Source organism: Eretmochelys imbricata, chromosome 1, assembly GCF_965152235.1.
Source record: "Eretmochelys imbricata isolate rEreImb1 chromosome 1, rEreImb1.hap1, whole genome shotgun sequence".
In the NCBI taxonomy this organism is placed as follows: domain Eukaryota; kingdom Metazoa; phylum Chordata; order Testudines; family Cheloniidae; genus Eretmochelys; species Eretmochelys imbricata.
The window spans coordinates 21,394,455-21,420,252 of record NC_135572.1 but is presented as its reverse complement, the minus strand read 5'-3'; the positions used below and the strand labels follow the sequence as shown (position 1 = coordinate 21,420,252).

The window sequence follows — 25,798 nt, the reverse complement described above, 5'->3', positions numbered from 1 at the left end:
TCTACCAGCAGCACGCCATAAGCTACTGCCAATGTCTTTGTTCTACTGGTCTGGAAGGGAGACTGACAGAGAGAGATGAAGCAAAGATGCTGCTCTCTCCTAGAATAATTCAGTGATATCCAGCTACAGGCTACCCTCACTCCCAGGGTGGAAGCACCAAACACTGGTTTCTAAAGCAAAAGTGATGATGTTTTAAGACTTGGCTGTGATTTGGAAATTTACTGAAACAGCTACTTCAGAATAGTTACCTTGAGATAAGCCCCCCTGGGGACACTCTTATACCAAAATAAGAATGTCCACATAAGGAGATATTCCAGGATAGCTATTTTGGTAAACTTCCCAGCAGGGGTGGCGCCAGCCTCTTCCAGGTGGGGGCGCTGAGGTGGACTAGACAGAAAATTGGGGGAGGGGCTGCGCTATACATTTTGTGGGCACACATGGGAGCACTGAGGCTCCCCTGTGCCCAAGCTGGGCCTTGGGAGAGCATGAGGGCTCTGGCCCTTCGCTGCCTCTTCATGGGAAGGGCCCCGGAGCCACCCTGGGCTCCGGACCTGGGGCTCAAGGTCAGCTCCGCACACCTCACGTTGCCTGCTGCCCTGAGGCACAGCTCTGCGCAGTTCCTGGCAGCCCTCGGACAGCCATGGCAGTGGGACCGGACCCCTCACAACATCTGATGGCTCCTGCCTGCCCTGCTCACAACAGCAGCAGCATCCCCTGTGCTCCCAGCCATGCGCTGCTTCATCGTGTGCCATCTCCTCTTTGCAGGATGCCTGCCTATCTGGGACTCGTTCCCCCACCCACACTCCCTCTGTTTGGGGCTCTCCACCCCTAGTCCGTGCCCCCTATTCCCTTAACCATGCCTTAACCATGTGCTCGATATGTCACCCTTACTTCTCCACTTCTGCTGCTGGCTGTGGCTCTGCCTTCAGAGCTGGGTGCCCAGCCAACAGCCATCGCACTCCCTGCTCTGCCTTCAGAGCCAGGCCCTGCCATGCCACCTTTACCTCTGTGTGACGTTTGACCTTTGCACTGGGAAGGGTGGCTATGGGGGGGGTGGAGGGGGGGCTATGGGCCCTGCAAACCCTCCCCCCAGCATTGCCCTGCTTCCTAGTGTAGACAGGCTCGCCAAGGGGAAGGACGTGTGTAAACATTTGTGTGTGTAAAGTAGCATAAATGAAGGCTGAAAATTTCACCTTTGTAATCCAGGGTAAATTTGCAACAAGGTTCCAAATAGGGCCCTACCAAATTCAGGGTCCATTTTGGTCAATTTCATGGTCATAGGTTTTTAAAAATTGTAAATTTCATGATTTCAGCTATTTAAATCTGAAATGTCATGGTGGTGTCATTGTAGGGATCATGACTCAAAAAGGAATTGGCGCGGGGGCGGTCGCAAGGTTATTGTAGAGGGGGTTGCAGTACTGTTAGACTTACTTCTGCACTGTTGTTGGTAGCGCTGCCTTCAGAGCTGGGCAGGTGGAGAGCGGTGGCTACTGGCGGGTGCCCAGCTCTGGAGGCAGAGCCGCTGCGAGCGGCAGCGCAGAAGGAAGGATGGCCTGGCATGGGATTGCCTCCCTTACTTCTGTGCTGCTGTCTGCAGAGCTGGGCCCCTCAGTCCGCAGCTGCCACTCTCCGTCCACCTGGCTCTGAAGGCAGCAGCGCAGAAATACGGTGGCATGGTATGGTATTGCCACCCTTCCTTCTTTGCTGCTGCTGGTGGGGTGCTGCTCTGAAGGCAGCGCAGAAGTAAGGGTGGCAATACTGTCACCCCCCCTAAAATAACTTTGCAGTCCCTCTCTTTTGGGTCAGGACCCCCAATTTGAGAAATGCTGGTCTCCCCCGTGAAATCTGTATAGGGTAAAAGCGCACACAAGATCAGATTTCACAATCTGAGATGTGTTTTTCGTGGATTTGAATTTGGTAGGGCCCTAGTTATAAAGCTAATATTACTGCTGTTTTATGTAGAAAAACACCTCCCCACCCCCATGGAAAATTTAGATAAAAATGGGAGGAAAGTTTTAGTGAAAACATTCAGTGGAAAATTTCAACTCTTAATCAGAAATGAAAACTTTACCATTTTTCAGCTGTATACTGTTGAAAACCAAAAATATTTTAGCTAGGAAAACTTCAGTTTTGGGCTTTCAGTATTTCATCAAATATGTTCTAGGAAACATAATTCCTTGAAAATGTTTCCATTTAGTTGAAAAAACTACTTTGTATTTTCCCCACCACACCTCTCCAAAAAAAACAAAACAAAAAACTGACAGAAAACTTTTGACCAGCACTGCCATTTGCCCCCTCACTCTTCTACCTTCCATCTTGCCCCATTTGTTTATTTCATACAGCTATCCTGTCTTAGTCGTGACCCTAACAGCATCCCAGTGCAAGAGGGCAAGGGGTTTACTGATATCTGGTAGTGAGTTTCAGCTGGCCTGACCAGTGTACCCCAATTCATTAATGTCATAAATTGTATCTGATAGGTGTCACGTAAGGTATCATTGAAAAACTAATAACGTGCTGATCATTAATAGTCTTGCCTGGGGTAGGTACAGTAAATGCCCAAGGGACCATACAAATAATGAAGGAAATGCAGAACTAAAATATGTTTACCGGACAAGTCTGGGGACTGGGTAAACAGGTTTCTCTCAGACAAAGGACAAGCCAGCACTTCCAGCCAGGTGTTATCAGCCAATTAGTATCACATCAGGTGGCCATTAATTTGCACAGGAGGGGGCAGGAACAGATCAATATACATTTTAGCAAATACCATCAGGAAAGAAACTATCATGGAACTTCCTTTATCACCAGACCCCATGTCTCCTTCCTCACGGTTTGAATGAACTTTATTTTGGGGAGTAACCTTCAGAAGAATCCATTTCAAAGTTTCACTGGTCTATACAAGAACTTGGGGTATTTTGTCTTTGGGGAGAGATTTTGACTGGGTGGGAGGAGTCAGCCATCTTGCTCTTTGAGCGTGCAGTAAGAATCTTACCTTGAATCAAGACTGTAGTTTTGTTAAGTCTTAGTCTCTAGAAAGCATTTTTCACCTTTATTTGCTTGTGACTATTTCTAACTGTATTCTTAATACTTGAACTCACTTAAAAGCCTACCTCCTTTTGTTAATAAACTTGTTTTACTTTTAATCTACACCAACCCACTGTTTGAATTAAAGTGATACAACTGTGAATTTTGTCTCTTTAGAGGAATGAACGAACCTTGTTATTCCTCTGAATGGTCCAGGAGAGGGCTGGACATTAAAGAGCACGTGGTTTTGGGAAATCTTGGGACTGGGAGTGTTGGAGTCACTGGGCTAATAGTAACAATCTTGGGAGATACCAGTATGTGGCTGGGCTGTAACAAGCAGATGGCTGGCATCAGAGTGCTGAGCCAGAGTTGCTTAATACACAGATGCTCAGTGCGTGTTTGTCTGCTGGGTGTTGCTGTTCAGGCTGTGAGCCACAGCAGCAGAGCATTTAAGGCCCCCTGGGTGACAGGGCAGGCTGTGACGCAATCCAAAGTAGTGAGTGGTTATACCCCAGAACGTGACACAAGACTGTGTTTCTACTGCATTTGGAGAGCATACTCCTGGACAGCATCGCCTTTAAATATGATGCTATTAAAACTGCATGTATCTTTTGTAACTGAGATTAAATTTCACTTCCGTCTTGAGTGTACAGCCTTCATCCAGCGCTGGTTAACTGTCTCTTGGAGAGGAAAAACTTTAAATCAATTTCAGTGTGTTAGAGTCAAAGAATCCTGGGTTAAATTATGTTTTTCAACCTTGGTGAATCTCATCTTGAATGTCAACACTTTCACTCCTTGACCCTATTAGACCTTTCTGAAACTATTTGTTTGTTTTTTTTCTGTTCATTCCCACAGATTGATCATTTTGGATTTGATCAAGATCTTACATTCCAGCAGCGGTACCTAGTAGCAGATCAGCATTGGAGAAAAGACAATGGATCGATTCTCTTCTACACTGGCAATGAAGGCGATATCACCTGGTTTTGCAATAATACGGTGTATATAAAATAGATTTTTGTTCTCTAATATTGCTCTTACTTTATAATGTGGCATATTAGTGGGAGACCGCATCGGAATACGTATTTAAAATCCAAGTCTGCAGTAATTTTGATTAAAATAATAGTGTTCCTTGAGGAACAGTGAGCTAAAAGAATAAACAAAATAAGAGTTTAGGGCCTGATTCAAAGCCCATTGAAGTAAATGGAAATACTTCCATTGATTTCAAAGGGTTGTCAATCAGATCCTGAGAGGAAGGATGATATTGTGGTTGAGACACTGGACTGGTTGTCAGGAGATTTTGGTAAGTCACCTCACATCATGTTGCTTTAGATTCCTCATCTGCCCTCTAGGGGAGTTGAGTCTAGATTCATGGACGTGGTCTGATAGTAAGTTGATGATCACCATAGGAAAGTCTGTTTTACATAATAATAGTAACTGAACATCCGTGCTGTCACACAGACATGGTAGTTGGGCGAAGTAATCCTCTTTCAGTGCACTCCATACAAGCAATGAAATTGTTGCATGTAAATTAACTTTAGAATTAGGCTGTGATTGTGATATATCAGAGGTAACTCAACCAATATCTAGGACTGTCACCATGGCATAGATACATGCCTTGCTGCCGCTTGGGTATAATTCCTCAAGTCAAAATGTCTGAGAATTAAAAATGGGATGGTAACGGATTTCAAATCCCAGTGGTGATAGAACCTGGAGATGTCTGTAATCGAGTGACCAGAGAGATTGAAGTGTTCTCCTACCAGTTTTTGAATGTGATAATTCTTGACGTCTGATTTGTGTCCATTTATTCTTTTACATAGAGACTGTCTGGTTTGGCCAGTGTACATGGCAGAGGGGCATTGCTGGCACATGATGGCATATATCACATTGGTAGATATATCCTTGCAACAAAGCCACACTGTCAGAGGCTCGTTCACCTGCACACCTACCAATGTGATATATGTCATCATGTGCCAGCAATGCCCCTCTGCCATGTACACTGGCCAAACCAGACAGTCTCTACGTAAAAGAATTATGATTACAGACCTAAAAGTCGCAATTCTTCAATAAAAAAAACTTCAAAAACAGACTCCAACGAGAGACTGCTGAATTGGAATTAATTTACAAACTGGACACCATTACACTAGGCTTGAATAAAGACTGGGAGTGGATGTGTCATTACACAAAGTAAAACTATTTCCCCATGTTTATTTCTCTCTACCCCACCCCCCCATCCCTGGCTACTGTTCCTCACACGTTCTTGTCAACTGCTGGAAATGGCCCACCTTGACTATCACTACAAAAGGTTTTTTTCCCTCTCCTGCTGGTAATAGCTCACCTTACCTGATCACTCTTGTTACAGTGTATATGGTAACACCCATTTTTTCATGTTCTCTGTGTATATAAATCTCCCCACTGTATTTTCCACTGAATGCATCCGATGAAGTGAGCTGTAGCTCACGAAAGCTTATGCTCAAATAAATTTGATAGTCTCTAAGGTGCCACAAGTACTCCTTTTCTTTTTATTGTTTTTTATCAGTTAAAACCGTAACTAGAAGCCCTATTTATATAGTGTTTGCCGCAAAATGACGTTGATGTCACCTGTAACTTAATCAGAATCCTGAGATGTGTATAAGCTTTATTCATAGATTTCCCATGAGCCACGTCCCTTTTGCTACAGCAGTTATGGCAGCATTTCATGAACTGGCTCTGGCACAATAATGCCACTTCCCCTCACCTGAGATGTTTCTCTTTTTGTGTACCCACTTGCCCCTTGCAGAAATTTGGCCCTGTGAATATTTTCAGTGATTTACTAAGCCTCCATTACATTCTGTATCTGTCTAGTTCTCTTTACTTTTACTATCCTTAGACAACAGTTGAGTGACTAGTAACTGAGTCAGTGGCATCTTCGCTATTGAAGAGTATGAGTTTAATGGGTATATTTAAATGAAAGTGCATAATAATTCAGTGTCTGCTCATTGTTTTAAATGCTCCTCCCCCCCCCACAGGGTTTTATGTGGGATGTGGCGGAAGAGCTTAATGCCATGTTAATATTTGCTGAACACCGATACTATGGAGAATCCTTGCCCTTCGGAAACAAGTCTTACAGTGTAAGTGCCTTTTCCCACTCTGATCACCCACTGGTTTCAAGGCTTTTGAGAAGAACTGGCTGCTTCCTTTCTCCTTAAAATTCTTCTTTGCTATTGTAAATTCTGCTGGCTTGACTCATGTGAATAACCCTGTTGACTACATAGTAACTACTTGCATGAGTACGGGGAGGTGGATTTGGCTCCATGGTTACTAGTATTTGCGGCAGGAGAGTCACATTTTCTATAACTATTGATTTTGTACAGTTGCTTTCAAAAGCCTCTAGGGATTTCCAGAATTACAAGCTACACTTGCAGAGATCAATTCACCTGTTGCCCAAATGCAGTCACCTCTGGTGTGATCCTCAGCAGCTCACAAATTGCAAATGGAAAAACAAAGATTGGTGTTTGAAAATCTGTCCCATACTATATAACGTGTTCTTGTTTCAGGATTCCAAACATCTGAATTACCTGACGTCGGAACAAGCTCTGGCAGACTTTGCAATACTAATTCAGCACCTAAAGGAGACAATTCCAGGAGCCCTAAATGCCCCTGTGATTGCCATAGGGGGATCTTATGGAGGGATGCTTGCAGCCTGGTTTAGAATGAAATACCCTCATGTGGTGGTTGGGTAAGTGCAGTTGCTGTGCTTAAACACAGATCAGTAATGGCACATAAAAAATGACCTGGAAATAGAGGGATTGGTTAGGAAGACCTAATCCTTCTTTGCATTTATAATTTGCATTTATAGCTATGAATATCGTGGAGGCACTCTTGAAGGCTTAGAGTTAAGATTGGGTTAAATTTTTCATCTAAAACAGGTATTCAACTTCTTTGTTATTGACTGAAGAATAAAGTATCTCTTCCGAAATTTACAGAACAGAATCTAGCAGTTGGTAGTAGTAGGCACCCTTCAGCCTTGAGAGGCCATGGGTATGCACCCCTGAGTGGTAAAGAATTCACTCAGTTGGTTTTATGGCAGCTGTAGCTGAAGACACCCACTTGAGAGAGACAATCTCTGCTGCATCTGTCACATTTGACGGTGATGTTTCAACCCTTTGGGCTCTGCCTTCTGCGAGCTCTTTTCTCCTCTGCTAGGCTGGATGGCTTCCTCTCGTAACTCCGGAGACCTTTAAGCTCTTGTTTCCAAAGGCTGCGGTCCTGAGTATGATCTTCCCACATCCAGGTCCGTTTCTTTGAGGTCTCGCTTGCACAGACCCTTGAAAGCAATTTTGGACGCCCTTTGGGTCTTTTTCCAGATGCCACTTCACCATAGAGGATGCCCTTTGGGATGTGCCCATCATTCATTCGGCACACATGTCCAAGCCAGCGGAGGCATCTCTGTTTGAGGAGTGTTTGCATGCTGGGTATGCTGGCCTGTTTGAGCACCTCAGTGTTGGTGACTCTGTCCTTCCAAGAGATTCCAAAGATTCAACGGAGGCAACGTATATGAAAGCTGGCAGCTAGTGTTGACTTTTTTCTGAGGATTTTCAAGTAAACCTGTTAATTAAGTTATAATTACTTTTAAATGATCCCTTTTAAGAAAATTGACTTTTTGAGTCTCCTGATCTTTTCAGGCTCCGTTGTCCTTAAAAGTTGCAGGTGGCGGAAAGTCAACCATTTATCTGTGATAACATTGTGTCTCTCTCTGGGGTGAGGTAACTTTTAAAATTTATTAACAAAACTTAAAAAGTGATTGGGATTTTTGGCATAACCAAGAAGTCTTATTCAATGAATATCTGACCAATAGCAATGTGTTTTACAATGGCTGTTTTCATTCCTTGACGCAGCAAATGTAGTTGAGCGTGGGAATCTCCTCGCCCCTGAAGGCTTAAAGTGCAGGCAAGCTTTCCTAGGCTGGCTAGGACTTCATATGGGACAGGCCAAGTTTGGGACACTTCACTTGGCGGCCCCCTTTTTTCTGAAGGTCAGGTAGAGAGAAGAGCAAAGAGTCGCACTGGGCTGAAAACTCAACACCTCTGTTTATATTCCTCTTCTCATCATGAGGAAAGAGAGATGCTTCAGGATAAACTATGGTGTTGGAGGGTAAGGGTTTCCCACAATGTCATTGTGAACATAAGCTCTCTTCTTGGTGTCTAGAAGAAAGAGAAGCTCCTCTATATGCCCTCCAAATGCCTGAGCCAGCCTTATCACCCTCCCGCAAACATGCAAGGGAATTAGTAGAGTTGTTTGTAACTTATGTGGTCTTTGCCTTGGCAAGCAGACTGCCCAGCTGTCCCAAGAGTTGACTACTGGATGCTCTTTCCTTGGGCAACTTCACAGTTCATCATGGGAAAGTTATTTTGGTGACTTTGCTTTGTAGCATCTGAGGCTCTCCTGCCACAAAGCCAGCATCCATAGCCTTCTGTGGCTTTTATGACCGAGGCAGCCACTGCTATTTTGTATTGTATCAGACCCTATATAGGATTACTGTATAGCTGTTGGCAAAGGATTGTCCTGTGGTTATGGCACTGGCTATGACTTGGGAGCTCTGGGTTCAGTCCCAGTTCCACATGTGACTTTCCATGTGACCTTGGGCAGGTCACTTAGCCTCTCTGTGCCCCAGAGTCCCATCTGTAATATAGGAATAATAATTCTACCACCCTTTGTCTGCCTTGGTTGTTTAGACAGTAAGGTCTCTGGGGCACAGACTGTCTCTTTAGTGTATGTGTGTATATGGTGCCTAGTACACAGTAGTGTCTAGAGACCTCAGTTGGGATCTCTAGACACTACTGTACAAATAAATATAAACATGGACTAAGAGCTGCAAAATTTTTAAAAATGTTTGAACTAGCATCTGACATGGCTAAAACGTCTACTTGTTTTGCACTCCATCTTGTGGAATATTTTTGCAAATGTATGTATTGTTCATGTAATTCTCAGTCAAGAATGTCACAGATAAATTATAAACACCTATTTTTAGAAGTTTTTAATTAGAAGACAGCAGCTGTTAGGAAAGTGTTGCCATGAGGACAAAGATTCATTTTTTTAGAGGTGCTAGATGCACATGTTTCACCAAACGATCTTGTCTTTCTGTCTCCATCCACAGAGCTCTTGCAGCCTCTGCCCCAATCTGGCAGTTTGAAGATTTGGTACCCTGTGGCACTTTCTACACTATTGTGACAAATGATTTCAAAAAGAGCGGGCAGTGCTGCTCAGAGAGCATCCTGAATTCTTGGGGGGCCATTAACCGTGTCTCCTCCACAGGTAGGCAGTTGGCAAGACCTTTCAGGAATCCTGCTTTTCGAAGGATCACAAAGTTCAAGCAATTTGCTTAAAGAGAATCATTGTAAATTTTAAAATTGCACAAAGTGTCAGTGATTGTCTCGTGTATAATTAATTTTTTTTAAACATAGCCTTCATCAGCTGTTATGGATTAGCTTTTACATTTAAAAAATGAACTTTTTAAATGAGACCATTTGGAGTTGACTTTGAAGGTGGAATCGAACACAGGTTGAGGATGCTATCTTACCACATGAAAACAGGAGACCTTCATTAAAATAAACAACTACAGACCAAAAAAAACCAAAAACCAACAACAGATTTCCACGCTGGTTGAGTTCTAGCTTTATCTACCTTTTTTTCCAGGGCCACACCTTGCAATGGCTTAACATAGTCCATGATACGTCTACATGCTCAGTACTGTAGCTAGTTTTTCAAAGTAAATAACTAGGTTGTTTAAAAATGACTACAAAATAGCAGACCTTAGTCTAGATCTAGAGAGTTCAGCCATTTCCTCTATCTGGAATGGGTAAAAGAAAAGAGGCTAGCTACGACTGAAATGCTATTTCTGCAGTCCCTTGGTATCAACCTTTCAAAAAGGGGAAGGTAACTTAAAAATAGACCTTGCTGATGGCGTAGCATATGGTTTGTACAAGTTTTATAGAGTGGTTTAAAATCCAGGTCCAAACCTCCCTGGCCACTGGGAAAACTTCAGATCTGGAGTTGGTTCCATATCATAACTTAAGGAATCTCTATCATGTTCCATCCTGGTGCAAACTAGGAAGGAATGAGAAAAGGTGAAGGGAGGAGGATGGGAAAGCAGATCTTAAAGATAGTCTGTTTGGTTTTGTTTTTAAACTAGCTTAAAAATAAACAGGAAAGGAGGAAGGGAAAATCTTAATTGGCCGTTGCACTATTTATCATTTAGCACTGGGGGGAGAGATCAGATGGGATTTCAGCCTACCTAGAGCACAGGGATTTTAAAATTTATTTTCGTGTCCTAGTTCAGGACCCCACTAGAGATACCAGTATTCTAAGTTAGTCTGTAGAAATGGGAAACTGAGTCAGGGGTTCTTAACCAGGCAAAACAAGGGAGAGAAGGGCAAGCAGAGTCCTGTGAGTTATCTAGTGACAGCTCTCATACGTTCAACCAGTAGGTTTGATGTTTCCTTTCAGAGAAGAAAGGCTTGCTGTGTGGTGGTCGTGATGATATGTCAGACATTACGTTCTCCAAACACCAGCCAGATTTACATTAACCTAATGTGCTTGATATGCACTATCCATGTACCTCTGAGTAATACAAATACTTGCTGGACCAGATTCTGCTCTCAGGAATGCTTGTGTACACGTGAAGAAACTTCAGTGGATTAATTACGCTGAGGGAAGGGAAAAGGGTAAGAGAGAAGCTGCACTAACAGGGGCATGTTTCGGGTCCTCACCATCCATAGCCTTTATGATGTATGATTGACTCCAGGGACATTAACCCCTAATTTGTATGTTTTCTTGCTTAGATGAAGGTTTGAAGTGGCTTTCCAGTGCATTTCACTTATGTAGCCCATTAAAAAGCAAGCAAGATGTTGCTGTGTTGAAAGCTTGGCTAAGTGAAACATGGGTAAATTTGGCAATGGTGAACTATCCGTACAAAGCTGACTTCTTACAGCCCCTGCCAGCTTGGCCTATTCAGGTAAATGAATGTCTACATCTTCTATAACTGGATTCAGCTTTAGGCTGGGACAAGCTGATTTACTGCAAATTGCTGCTTTTAAAAAGTTAAGAAAATCCACATGATCTAGGACAGGGGTGGGCAAACTACGGCCTGCGGGCTGCATCCGGCCTGCCAGCTGTTTTATTCTTCCCCATCGATATCCTGCTGGGGAGCGGGGTCTGGGGCTTGCCCCACTCCGGTGCTCTAGCCGGGGAGCAGGGTCAGGGGCACTCCACACAGCTCCCGGAAGCAGCGGCATGGCCCCATCTCCGGCCCCTACACGTAGGGGCAGCCAGGGGCCTCCGCTCTGCATGCTGCCCCTGCTCCAAGTGCCACCCCTGTGGACGGGGCAGCATGCAGAGCCGCTTGAGGTAAACGCCACCGGCAGTTTGCACCTGTTTCATCATCTGGTTGGAAAGTTGCTATCGGTCTTTACTTCCCCTTGGCCCTCCTCCTTATTCATACCTTCATCTGCTGTGACCTCAGCTGTTGCCTTTCCCTCTTATGATCTTACCAAATCCCTCTGGTCTTTAAAAGCCCAAAGTGCTGGAACTAGACTGTTTTTGCAGCTGTGTTCTGACCTGCTGCCTGCAGCTCTCCACATCCTCTGCCTTATTTGCTAGCCCACTTATTTGGAATGCTTCTTGCCTCTGAGCCACTTCTTCTTGGTCTTGCCTGCCTCTACTCTGTTAGCCCCTCAATGAGTTCCTTTGAGTCACTTTGAGATACTATGAATTACCAATGAAGTACAGTAGGTAAAATTAAAAGAAATAAAGTCAATACCAGTGTTATCTTCCATTAAACATAAATTCTGAACAGACAAACTGTTGATCTCCTTTAGTCAGCAGTCTTGGTTTTATATGCCACGTAAGGGATTGATCCTGTTGGAAAAATCTTGCTAATGTGAGCAATGTGGCTTATTTGAATTGGACTAGTACACACCCAAGGACTTCTGCTCATACTGAGTAGTCCCTTAGGAATGCTCCCCTGGATTTGAGCATGAGGTATACTCTGGGTGAGCAAGGAAAGCAGAATCTGGAGGTGAGTAAGGGATTTGCTGAATTGTGTTTCAGTGTGGTTTTCTGTCATGTCCTCGCACTGTGTATTGTCATGTTGTGTGCATAGGTGGGCTTGACTTGCTCTGGCTTGTTAACAAAAGCTGAAACATGCATACAAAAATAACCATAGACTTGACTGGTGGAAGGGAAAAGAAAGGAAAGGGGGGGAGAATGGAAATTCACCTGTCCTTTGCTGCTCTCTCATCAGCATAAATACCCTCAGTTCAATTTCAGTCTCTTGTCTGTCTAAATGCAGCTTGAAGGATACCCTTTATCATCTCACTATCATCCCTGAATTTGCTGTTCTGTTACTGATAGATGGAGCTCAAAGGTTTGAGTGAGCCACAGTGACTCAGTAAGATATGAAATAGAAAATCCTTCCTTCTTTTTGTCTTGGCACTTCTAATGTATGCGGCCTCTCTGGGTGGTTTAAGCTGTTTAGGTACCGTCTATCAAATGTGAGCTCTAATGACAAAACTAATGTGATTAGCTGAGTGAGAGTGAGAAGGGTATTGAGAGTTTAGTGGAAGAAAATCTGTTTAGAATGTGAATATGTCTGCATAATCCTTTCTCTAGTGTGGGCGGATGGTGCCCTTTGAGAAGTGATTGGTCTCTCAGCCTCCACCCTGATGCTTGATCTACAGAAGTAGGGTTGTCTGCAGCTCTTTAGACTCTCATCTTTACCTTCTGCAGTGCACAAGGGCACTAGTGAGTGAATTTTCAGAGCCTTTAACTGCTCAGAGGCAGAGCTGGTTAGTGAACTAGCCAGTGCTTCCTTTGTAATGAAATTGGTCAAGCAATTAGATGCTGGGTCTCAAGAATTTTTTTTTACATTCATAACTGATGCAACAAGCCCAGAGGTGCCAAGGCTATGAACTGCCAAGTCTAGGGGTGTCGGGGCTCAGCCCTGGAAAGCCCTGGCACAAATTAAGCACTGGAACTAGCCCAGGCAGAAATGATGATGGCAGAACAGTTGGTATCTTACACTTAGGCCTGGTCTTTACTAGTATGTTCTTGCCTCCTGTTAGCTAACACAAGGTAAAATCCTAGAGACGAAGCAGGAGTTAACTTCTACCTCGACCTGCTAACTTGTGTTGAAACTGCCATGGGGCAGCCTGGAGTTGACTGTGACCTGCTCACTCACGTTAAAACTATGAGCTGCCTGAGTTCGCAGGTCACAGACAACTCTAGGCTCCCCCATAGCCCCTACTTCAACCTGCTAACTTGTGCTAAAACTGGTAACTGCCTCTTCTTCAGTTGGATTTGACCTTGTATTAGGCCCTCTGTTAGCTACCAGGAGGCAAGAACACACCTTTGCTCCTAGTGAAGGCATAAAGTGAGCTATACTCTGCTGAGCACCAGCAACTCTCTTCAGCTTCAGGGGGAGTTAGAGGTACTCTCCACACCCTTCAGGGGGCTGGATTGCACACCTCTGCCCCCCATAAGTCTGTGGGAGGAGACTAAGGGGAGAAGAAAGTTACACAAATATCCCCTCTCAGAGTTTCTTCCTGATTATCTTTAGATGGAGACAGGTACAGGATTTGCACACTGCCTCCTCCCCCCGGCACACACCTATTCCCACCATGAGCTATGGAGCCTGTCCCCAAACCATGTAGATCCCAGAAGGTCTGCAGGTGGCCAGAACTGTTTGCACCAGCATCCTTGTGACTTCACAACGGCTCTAGAGTCCTGATGCATCTCCCCCAGTCCCTGGTAGGATCCGCACTAACAGAGATTCCCATGGCCACCCATGGACTGGGTTGGAGCCTGGGGTCTGATGGATGTGCCCTGGCCCTCCCCACACTTACCATTGGGATGCTCAGTCTCTGCCCTTCCTCATGTAGGTCCAAGACTTACTGAGAGCCCTCCACAGATCAGGAGATAAGAAGGGAGCTCTGCTCAGGAATCAGCTGCCACATACCTCTTCTGTTTGGGAATGTGTGGAGGTAGATCATGGTGTGATGTGGCCCAGGATTTAACCCTGAGCTACCAACCAAACCCAGTGTTGATTTAATTCTCCAGCAGCACAGTGCCTCCTTCCAACAGGTTTTCCAGAGCTGAAGAAATAACAAAACTGCTAGAGTGCTTAAAAACAGTATCACTTTAAAAATGAGAAACTTCCCAATTTATGTTGATTTATTATTTATATTACAGTAGCACCTAGAAGCCCCAGCCATGGATTGGAGCCCCATTGTGCTAGATGCAATGAATTTACATTTTTAGGAGACATTTTTCATCAAAAAGGAACTCCAAATTATTTATTAACTTTGCTAACTAATTATGAAGCATAAGCAATTTTTATAAAGCAAGGGAATTGGATGCAGAAACCTCTAATGCAATATTAAGATTGTACAGCTGAAATAAAATCAGGAAATTCAAAATGTTGGGTTCTAACAGCAAAATTAACTCAGCTGTACTACACGTAATAGTTTATATTTGTTTTTCTGATTTAATATAATTGTCTTCGTAACATATACCATAAAATTAAATAGGATGTTCAAGAAATGCTGTAGTTCAGACTGACACAACTTTCAAAAGAAAGCAGTGCACCTTACCTGACTTGTTCTCAGGTTTGGTCCGTCTGCATCAAGGGCATCATTAGAGACATTTTCCCCCTTTCTCTTGCTATAGGTAGTTTGCAAGTTCTTGAAGAATCCCAAACTGCCAGACAAATTATTGCTGCAGAATGTTTTCCAGGCAGCAAACGTCTACTACAACTACTCAGGAGCTGCATCGTGCCTTAACACTTCTCAGAGTGCCACAAGAAATCTTGGGCTGATGGGCTGGTATTATCAGGTACACACGCAAACCCTTTCCAGAATGTCCAAAGTGCCAAAGCACTTTGTGAATTCTCAATTCATGCTGTCAGAATCTTTTAACTTGTGTTAATATATGGGTGCAGATCCTTGGTTGATGTAAATGAGCAGACCTTCACTGAGAAATCAATACAAGCTGTGCCATTTGCACCAGCTGAGTGTCAGGCTTCATTTTTTCAAAATCAAGCTGGTCTAGAACTCAATAGGAATGTGTCAAGGGATTATCAGTAGCTTTTGTGAACAGTCCTGGCCTTCCCAACAAAGGAGTTTGTGTTAGATGATCTCTATGAATTAGACTGTGATCTTAAAACATTACTTCAGTCTTTATCTGTGAAATTGATTAACAGAACCTGAACGTTCTCTTGAGCTTGTATGTATGGTGGTGAATAGGGTGGAACCTTTTTAATGACATGAGTAATATGTCTTGCTGACCTGCAGATGTGAAGTAGGGAAAATTGTCAAGAATTAAAATAATGAAAGTTTACAGCACTTTTCATCTTTAGGGCACAAAGCCCTTGACAATGGAAAGTCGGTACCATTATCCCCATTTTAGAGGTGGGGAGACTGAGCTATATAGAGAGGAAGTGACTTGCACGATGTCACACTGCAAGATGGTGGCAGAACGGGGAACGGAACCCGGGCTCCTGGGCTTTTGACGACTGGTTTAAGATTCACACCAACATTTTTATTAGAAGCAAACCATTAAGTTCCCACAAAAAAAACCCCATAATTTGAGTCCATGTAAATTTACAAGGGTAAATTGATTCTGGTTAATTCAGATAGAACCACTTCTGATGTGCCCTCTGGCTAGGGGTATTGAGGTCAGTGGGATAACTGGAATGGGAAAGGCAAGCAGTTTGTGGCTCAGTGTCTGCATTTTAATATGTAGCAAATATCTATTATGTAAGGCATTGAAAGGAGTCCTTTACAGTACAATTATAGCCACAACTAGCATATTTAAAGTGTCTCACAGAGGCCACTATTACATTTTCCTGCTCTGCCTTCCAGGCTTGCACAGAAATGGTGATGCCCATGTGCACAGATGGTGTCAATGACATGTTTGAACCTAGGAAATGGAACTTCCATGTGTTCTCTGAAGAATGCTTCAAACTGTGGAAAGTGAAGCCTCGCCCTTCCTGGATTCCTTCTGTGTATGGAGGGAAAAACATCAGTTCACACAGTAACATCATCTTCAGGTGAGCTTACTTCCGCTTCTGTAACGATCCCCCTCCACCAGCATGGGTTGCTGGTGGGGATAGAATCCGGGGCTTTGAGCACCAAAACCACAAGCCTCTCCCACTTTTTGTTTCATCTAATGTGTAGCCATAGCCAGGAGTCCCCAGCACTCCCCAATTCTCTCCTAGGTGCTTGTGCTGCAGTTGATGGGAGTTGCATGTGCACCTCTGAGAGGTGAATTTGGCTTATGGCTTTGTGGAGTGTGGCTTTGTTTCTGTGAGGAAATGCTCTTGTCTCTCCTGTAAACCTGTAAACGTGGCCATTGCCATAGTATCCCAGGATGGTAAGGCCATCTAGTTTACCGGCTAAACTGGACCGCCAAGCCTTCCCCTGTAAATGGAAGTCTAAAAAACACAAACTCCAGCACCAGGAGTCTTTTGCCCAATCTGTCACCCTGAGTCACAGCCTCTGCTGTGGGCTGGAGCAACCTTCCCTCCCTCAGCTGGATGCAGGGGAGCTGCCACCCAGCCTCTTTTGAAAACCTTAGCTTGGGGCCCTGAACATGGAAGCCAGTCATGTCTCAAGCCCTCTATTCTCTTGGCCAAGGCCTGAGTCTCTTAATTTCCCTGTGGGATGTTGGCTGTCCAGCCTCACACACCCCCTTGTTGGGGTACTCAGGAATACTGGTTGTTGCCTGCCCCTGGCTCTACCTGTCATCTATGTCACCAAGTCAACATCAACTTTCCCCTTCCCAGTGTTCCTTGCCCTTCTGTCTGTCTACTAGGTCTCCTTCTGGGCCCCTTTCACCAGTTTTGTTCTCAGGCCCTTTTAGCAGAGATTCTGGGGTCCTCCTGCTTCTTTCACAGTCTCCTCTCAGTATAGAAACCAGTAGCCTAATCTTTTACAGCCCATTTTCTAGTCTCTGTAACATGGGGAATGATCCTCCTTTTAATAAGAAAATGTAGGGAGTATAAATATAATTTGTAGTATAGACTCCAAATCCACAAACTGGCCCTCCTTTCCTAACACGAGACAATTCTTTCAGCAAACGACTATTAATCATTGTTTCTTAAGCAGCTTTCTAGATTTCTTCCCCCCTTTATTTTTAAAGAGAGAAAGATAGGAACTCTGATAGGGAGATCAGTCTTTCTTCTTGTGCAGCACACAGTGATTGCCTACAGCTTGCAGCTCCCTGAGAGACGACTTGTGCTATCGTTCAAATTGTTCAAGTTCTTTTAGAAAAGAAACTTTTTTAACAAAAGTCAGAATTAGTCTTTTGGACCGAGTAAATAGCTGTGTATTTTAAAAGTAAGGCATCCTTGAATCAGGGATTATTCTCAGGATTTCAGCCTGTAACTTTGGTCTCTTAGAAAAGCAATAGGCCTTGGAGCTCTCTTATTGGTCTCTTGCTGTTCCTTCCCCAGCAGGGTATCTGCTCCAAAGTGTGAAACTGTGCTTTGACGGAAACTTTATTTAAATGATAACCCCCCCTCCCCCCAACCCATCTAGTTTAGTTCCTGCAAATTGTAGCTTGTTCTTAATAAGATTCCATAAAATTGTACAGTATGAATCTGCTTTATAAATTGACAGATGAGCAAACAAACATATTTAAAGCATGTTTAAGCATTTATGCCAGCTCAGGGCATTTGAAACCAGAAAAGCATGAAAGCAACCAAATGAATGAAAAAGAAATGCTTTACACACAATGCTTTGGACCACAAGCTGAGCTGTTTCCTTCGGACAGGCATATTATCAATACCATACATATATAAACCATATATACACACATATACCATATATATATATATATATATATATGGTATATCTTACCTTTTATCCTGACGGGCAACAAAGAATCCCTACACCCACCATGGAGATGCAGCCCCACATGGAGTAAAATGCAACGTCTGTTTAACTGCAAAGCAACTCTCAACAGTTTTAGGACAATGAGTGAAGCATACTATATTGGAATGGAACCGTTGGGTGGATTTTCTTCAGGCCGAATGTAATTACCCAGATTGGAATTTGGCCAGGATATTGGAACTGATGTCTCTACTCCTACAAAAAATGCCCTGAGATACATAAGAAACAAAAATTGTCATGACTTCTGCCCTGACATCCAAAAGATGACACCCTTAGCAGCAGTGTCTTAGAGCACCATGCTGATGCGTCAGCATTGACTCAGAGAAATCCACAGCACCACTTCTGTATCTCCTTGGAACTTCCATCAAACTCTCTCAGCTTGTGAACACTACTGAGACCATGGACGATGTGGTATGGCTCTCTGGGAAAGTGCACCTTTATTACAACTTGAGTTTTTGTGAGCTTGGTGTTCGCAGTGACTATTTCACTCTCAGCAATTTTCATACCAGAGAGTCTTATTGGAAGCTATTCAGTTTTTCAGTTGGCATGGCATGGAAACCTTGCATCATGGTGGAAACCATACTTTAATCCCATTAACACATGGGATTGTAGAGTTTTTGTTGCGAGTGGCAAGTTTCAGAGCTGAGTGATGATGTCAGACTGTGAAGGCTCCTCCCAGCTGCTTCTCCTGGTCCCTAGGAGGGGCTGGGGGTGAGGGTGACAGATGGGCCTGTTCTGAGAAAATGGGTTGGGAGTTTTCTCATAGGGATGTTTCTTTAGGGTCAAGGCCCCTTAGGAAGTTCTGTTTGTACTGTCCGTACTAGGCAGTGATGGCAGGGATAAAGAACTAATGATGGGGGTGGGAGATAGGAACTTTACACTGGAAACTTGATTTTTTTCAAAGCCTCACCAGGATCCTTGTCAATGATGATTTCCTTTTAACTTGTCCCGCAAGAAGCATTTGTAACCATGTAGTGAATGGAGAGGAATGGCTGACTCCTGAATATTATTTCACTTGGATAAAAATGAGTGTTTGCTTGAATTTATTCTCTTATATTCTCAGACTCTTTACTTGCAAGATGCTCAGCAAAGCACTTAAGCTTAACTTTGAGTCTGCATTGAAGTAAATAGGACTATTCATATGCTTAGTTAAGCACATGCTTAACTGCCTTGGTGGATCAGGATCCGAGCACTCAGCACCTTCCAGGATAAAGCCCCTACTGAGCATTGTTTCTCAATCTCCATCAGTGCCGCCATGCCATCACTTGGCACGTTGGCCAGAACCTTGGATGGAGCAGCCAGACTCTCCCATGAAAGCCAGGGTTGGTGGTGGTTTCCTGCTGCACGCTTTAATTTCCACATGAGTGGGACCAAGAAATCCAAGTCCATGTACGTTTCGGGTCTCTCAACAACTCAGCCTACTGTTGCTAAGGCACTGGGCTGATTCAGGAGACCTTTTGAATCAAATGCATTTTGCTTATTGTGCAGTTCTCTCTGTGTTTTTGTTTTGCAAATACAGAATGTTTTTTTCTCCCGAGCCATATTAAGATCTATTGAAATTAGAGGTACAGAGAGAGATGCAAGATTTCCTGTATTTTCCACTGAGGAAAAACAAACACTGTAATACTATAGTTCAAACGCAGTCAGTTTTTATTGTAGTTCTTCGAGGTCAAAAGTTGGAGACAGACAAATGTTTTGAGTGTAATCGACTGATATTCTTATGAAACACGATGGCTGCGTGACATCAACAGACCCCTGTCCCTCTAGGCATCCAATTCTGTAATGCATCAGATTTGGCTCAGGACAGAACATCATGAAGGTGCACAAAGTGTTCAGTGGCCTCTATGCTGACCAAGCAACAGCCTGAGATCTAACTTAACATATTTCTAGCTGCGTGACTACAGATGTAATAGAAACGCCTTTTGTGTCCCAGGAAGAGTATCTGAAAGATTTAACTTAAAAATAGCATTCTAAATAAAATAAAATAAAAAAGCCCAGGGCTATAATCCTTTTTGTTGCAGCAGTTCCCCTGATTTAAATGGGAGTGAACAAATAAGGATTACCCCCAGAGACTATGCGTTTATTTGGTGTGCTGTCCAAGGTCTCTCCTTTCATCTGGAGAGATGGCACTAGAGATAACCTTGTTGAATGGAAGGGATGGGGGAAAAAGTACCATAGGTTTTAGTGGACTGAGCCCAGGATTGGGAATTAGACGTTCTTAAATGCTAATCCTGATTCTGCCACTGATTTGCTGTATTCTGCCACTGATTTGCTGGGTAAATCACGTTGGACCTGATCCAAAGCCCACGGAAAGCCTCCCATCGATTTCATTGGGGTTTAGATTGTTGCCTGTGAGGCTTGAATTTTCAGAAGTGTCCACTGGATGGTGTCTCTAGCTGGGCACCCAAAATTCATGGACACTTCGAAAAACTGGACCTTTCCCAGTTGACCCATTTGTAAGAACAGGGAAGTTACTCCATGATTTTTGCAGAAAAGGCATTAAAATAAAGGCATAAATAAATGAATAGCTTGGTACTGAAAGTGCAGAAGGGAAAAGAGAAGATAGAAGTATATTGACATATCACTCTGCTACAGTCACCCTTATTCTGTACGGAAAAGGCAATCTGTGTGTTTGAAAAGTTTAACCATTTGAATGTGAATTTGCAAACGAAGATGGCTCAATTCCCCCAGTAACTTTAAGTGAATGTAGGCTACTTCAGTTACTGTTTAAGCTGTCGCATGTTGTTGCTGAACTCTATGAAAAAACGGCCACATTTTATCTCATGAGGAGCTGGATTTCAGTGGGGGCAGAAATGGATCCCCAAGGAGTTCATACAAATCATACTGAGCCAGCATGTGAGACCCTTACTCCCCACAGAGCGGTATGTTATTCCACAAGTAGCCCCATTCACTTTGGTAGGACTGTTCATGGAGTAAGGTGCTATAAGTATCACAATCTGACCCGTACACTCACGGTGCTTTAAATTTTATACTCCCTGGATGAAAAACCCTGCATAAGAGCATTAGCAAGACACGTTGTCTGAGATGAATGTCCCCAAGGGAGGGAAATGTGCTTAACTCTCACCAGTTGCCCTGGCAGCTGAGGATCGTCTGTGCCCAGGATTGGGCTGTGCATTTCTAGCCCCTATGAATCTGAAAAAAACCTTCAAAATGTGGAGTGGATGGGTCATGAGGATAAGACACGTGATCGTCCTCCCCTCTGGCCCTGTTAGCTGTGAAAGTTAATACAGCCTCGGACTGTGAGCCAAAGCCCCCAGGAGTTGCCATTGTCTGGTGGGAGTCTGTGAAAGTACAGGCCCAAGGGAGCCCTTCCGCTGGGAGAGTGGGCAGATAGTGCCATCCTGTCATTCCCTATGGCTTCTTGTCACCTCCTGGAATCAACAAGTAAGGCCCCCCTCCTTGTGTGGCAATCTAAGGTAACCTTTGCACTGAATTTTTCACTGAGTTGTTCTTGTGAGACGTTCCCTTCCGTGGCTTTTTTGTGTGGGAGGGGACAGCCTGCGCCCCAGTTGGTGGCAGAATGCTGAAGCAGAACACCACAGAGCAGGGGGACTTTGTTGTAGAATTTGGATCTATCCTGAATACTGAGCCTCTGATCATAACATAAGAGTGACCCCTAGCTTTATCATAAGATCATAAGAGTGACCCCTAGCTTTATCACACAGGTACCGTCACTCAGGATATTAACTGTAATCTAACGGGCTATATGGACTTTCCTTATAGCAATGGCGGATTGGACCCGTGGTCTGGAGGTGGAGTGACTCGGAACATCACAGACTCTCTCACTGCAATTGTGATCCCAGAAGGAGCTCATCACTTGGACTTGCGTGCCAGTAATCCCAGTGACCCCAAATCTGTGCTGCAAGCCCGGGCCTTGGAAGTTCAGTACATGAAGCAATGGATTGAAAAGTACAGGCATAAGCACTAAAGTGGTACTGTAATAATGGTGGTCATTATCTCCATTGCCTTCAATGGGAGCAGGAGCAGGCCCTTATTACAGAGTTCTATTCAAAACGTTTTTTGCCCTTGCTTCCTCTCATCCTTCACTAGCTATACGTATGGTGGCTGTCAGCACTGTGCCTATCACTGCGGGATAGAGGAGGTGGCTGACAGTTGCGAGTCTGCTCCAATAGCAAACCTCAATCAATAAAGTACATGGCTTGAGTCACCCATGGTGGCTTGCTTTCCTGTTCCGCTAATACCAAATGCTGCATTACATCCTCTTTGCAACATGCTTGCGTGGGGCCTGATTCCTACAAGGCACACACATCCTCACAAAATCAGTTTCCAAAGTTACTAACGAAGTGTGTGCTCGACCAAATGCAGGGACTGCTGAACTCCATGGCAAAGCTCTCACTGATTTCAACTGGATCTCAATGCAGGGGCTGCTTCTCAGCTGGTGTAAATTGCCATAGCTCCGACAGGAGCACCAGCTGAGATCTGCCCTAGGACTTTCCCTTATCAACACAAACTGCATGTACGCTGTCTTCTATCAGACACAGACTAATTAGTGAATACTGTAACCCGAAGAGTGAGAAAGCACATCTGTTCAGTTGATAAGTAGAGGGAGACCTGCTGAGTATCGCCTCCTACAGGCAAACCCTTGTCTTTAGAGACTGCTTGCAAGTCTCTCCAGGCTTTCCAGCAAGAACTTTTATTGTTTCCAACGTCCAGTTGAAAACAAAACCATGAGAGGGAGCTGAGTTTGGGTGATCCCTTGGCTTCAGACAGTTGTCGTCTCTGTACTGGAGAGTTATATGGGGATACAAACCATTCTGATATGGTGAGGGCTGGAGGAGTTATTTTAGAGTATGAACAAAACCACACTGGGATGTGATTTCATGGGCGGAAAGACTTTTAAAGCAGAATAGTAGGAATCAGCTCAATATTTTTCTTGTTTTCAGCAGTGTCTTAAGCAAGTTGTCGTATACTGTATGGTTGTTCTGTGCAGAGGAGAATAGAAACAACCAGGACTGGCCCCTGAACACACTTTTGTTGATTAATTCTCTAATTGATTGGCTGTGCACAATTTATCACTTTTCTCCCTCCCACACTGCTTCTCTTAGGTCCAGGGCCAGGCTATCTGCTGCTGCCAAAGAGAAATGTGGGTATTTTCTTCCTTGTCTTTCCCACAAACATTTCATTTGTTTTTTTTTTTTTTTCAAATCATCACTGGGAAACTTTTTCTCTAAACTCTCCTCCTAGAGAGGGAACCTGACACAGTACTTGTGCTAGCTAGATGGTATTAAGTGACAAATAATTGGGGCTGGACCTTGTTTTTTTTCCCTTTCTGTGTATTGATGAGATTCTGCATGGTCTGGTTGCTGATGGTGGTTCAATAAAGGCCTTTTAAAAATTGTTTGCAGGGCAAACTATTCAGAATGCAGCTAAACTGTTGCGACAGCATTAACCCAAAGCGTGAGGCAGTGCTCAGCAGGGCAGGTGCATTAGATGGCTTTCTGTAGTGCTTCCAAAAGAGAGACACTGCCCAATTCATGCAGATAGCATATTTGACATTAATAAATGGCTGAGGGAGTCCCCTCACTTTGCAGCTTTGGCTTTGTTCACACTGAAAGCCTTCTTCCAAAAGGCCCCCTTTCTAGGCTAATGGGACTAGATAATTTCATTTCAGAAAGTCTCAATGCAACAAATGGACCCAAAGGTCTCTTAAAATTCCAGTTTTGTTTGTATTTCTCAGCCTAAAATACAGCATTTCTTCTTACTCCAGACAGCTTTTTACATTCCCACACAATCCAGCATTTTCTAGGAACAAAATGGATCTTATTCTGAACCTTTAATTTTTTTGATACACTCCAGTACGTCCGGTTCTCTTGTTTGACAGAGCTCTTGGCATATCTTTGCTTTTGCTCCAGTGTTCTAGGAAAGGTTGATTTGAACAAGGAGGCCTTTATGTTCAGGTTCAGCAGTCTGGACCTTTCATGCTCTGTCTTTAGCAGGTAATCACTTTGGAGCCTATAAAGAGTGAGACCAGAGAAGCATCGAAGTGCAAGGGGAAGAGCTCTTTAGAACTGGACTAAAATCTGTCAGGTGTTAGTAATCTCCATTCAAATGGGTCAATTTTCTAGCATTATGATGTAAATGTGTCCTAATCTGGGGAGGGGGTATGTGTGTGTGTACGTTACAATAAAATAGTGGCCTTATTTTTTTTGTGTTAAAACGTTTTAGATCAAATAAAAACTAACCAAATTTCCTGCGTCCACTGCCAAACAAAAGTTAAAACTTGAAGACACAATCAATAGTATTTTAAGATGGCATCTAGGTTTATTTTTAACATACTTTATTGAAGGGCAAGGGAGAGAACTGACCAAGTAAATCTAAACATTGGGAATGCACGAACCACTCATAATCAAGGAGAGAGAGGATAAGGGCCTAATCCAACTACTTTCATTGACTGCAGAGGGAACACTTGTCAGATCTAAAGATGATTAAACTAAAATGTCTTGAAAATGCTTCGGTTTTCAAAAACAACTGTCTTTAAAAAAAACTTTCTTTTTTCCCCTCCCCCTCCATCTCTGCTTTTTGCCATTTTCTGTGGCATTTTTGTTTTAATTTTTAAAGGAATATTTCAAATATTTTTTTCACAATTTTATGAAAAGGCCCTTTTTTGACTCCGCTCCCCAAATCTTTATATTAAAAAAATATTTCCATTAGCTCTATCCAGTCCCTCACTCAGACTTCTAGAAGATGGTTATTGCTTCCATCTGTTGTAGGCCGAACTCATGCTGTACCATTCTTGTAGTATCTAAGGGCTTGATTGAAAGAGCCCATCGAAGTCACTGAGAGTCTTTCCATACACTTCAGTGTATGGATCAGGCCCGTACCACTTTTCCTAGATTTTTAACAAGGTGACCAGTGTTCTGTTCTGTTTAACAGGGCTTTCTACAGGTCTTCATCCTTATCATTGAAACTGTAGATCCATCTATGTACTTTTTCCCTTAAAGGATCTTTCAGACCTAGTCCAAGAATTTATGTCCATTAGGGAATGACCATCAACAAAGATCGACTACCTCATTTTGAAATGTAACTTTCCCTGCTTATGTCATGCACGTTAGACTATCAAGAGCCATGATAGGATTGTTACTTTCTATGCTCAGCTGTATCATGATAGGACCATATTTCATGCCCTTCAAGAAGATATTTCCAGATACATTAGATACACTTTTGTTCTCCATGTGTATTGTGAATTCTTTTGTTTTAAGTATATGTTGCCTTTTTGGGGAAAAATGCATAAAATAAAACAAATTTAAATTTGTATGTGTAGCACTGATGACATGTGAATCAAAAACCACTAACAATGGATCTTACAGCTAGAAGATTTTGAAATTGAAATCTGTATGACAAAAATATGCTGTAACAAGTATTAAAGATAAATAAATGTGAATTTCTGGAAGTTGCTTGTTTCATTTTTAAAGTAAGCAGATTGCTGATATCAGAAAGATGTTGGGGTCTATTAGCATTTCTGTAAGTAAGTTTTTCTACTTTATGCTTGAGCCACAGATGGGGAATGTGAGCTAAATATGCCACTGTTAAGTTACCACTGCTTTGTAATATCCAAGGGGTCAGGTGTTCAGATGCCCCATGCTGGTTCAAATAAGAAAGCTGTTTTAACTCTTCAGTGCTTGGGGGATTTGATGGCTCAGGAGCTTGGTAATGGGCAAATAACCCTTTCTTCTCTAGCCTGCTGGTTTGAATCTAGCTCAGGTGAGTAGTATTTGAAAGTTGCTATCTGATTGCTGGTTTTTGTTAGTCTCAGTCCAGGCCCCAACAGACAAATGTCTGCTCACATTTCTACACTGATATGAGGGCCATGT

The 25,798-nt window shown here is 43.4% G+C and overlaps 1 protein-coding gene across 3 annotated transcripts in view; it reads left to right on the top strand.

Moving 5' to 3' along the window:
* PRCP (prolylcarboxypeptidase) overlaps nucleotides 1–25,377 on the top strand; it is a 59,634-nt gene extending 34,257 nt beyond the window's left edge. The window contains exons 2-9 of one of the 3 annotated variants that reach the window (XM_077807567.1): nucleotides 3,877–4,017; nucleotides 6,027–6,128; nucleotides 6,555–6,736; nucleotides 9,155–9,312; nucleotides 10,839–11,011; nucleotides 14,722–14,886; nucleotides 15,915–16,102; nucleotides 21,690–25,377. In XM_077807567.1, coding sequence (XP_077663693.1) covers nucleotides 3,877–4,017; nucleotides 6,027–6,128; nucleotides 6,555–6,736; nucleotides 9,155–9,312; nucleotides 10,839–11,011; nucleotides 14,722–14,886; nucleotides 15,915–16,102; nucleotides 21,690–21,894 — 1,314 coding nt within the window. In that variant the 3' untranslated portion in view covers nucleotides 21,895–25,377. Of the gene's footprint in view, nucleotides 1–3,876; nucleotides 4,020–6,026; nucleotides 6,129–6,554; nucleotides 6,737–9,154; nucleotides 9,313–10,838; nucleotides 11,012–14,721; nucleotides 14,887–15,914; nucleotides 16,103–21,689 lie in introns of those variants that run through there. The other 2 variants (XM_077807583.1, XM_077807575.1) reach the window with 2 other exon arrangements.
* The last annotated feature ends 421 nt before the right edge of the window (nucleotides 25,378–25,798 follow it).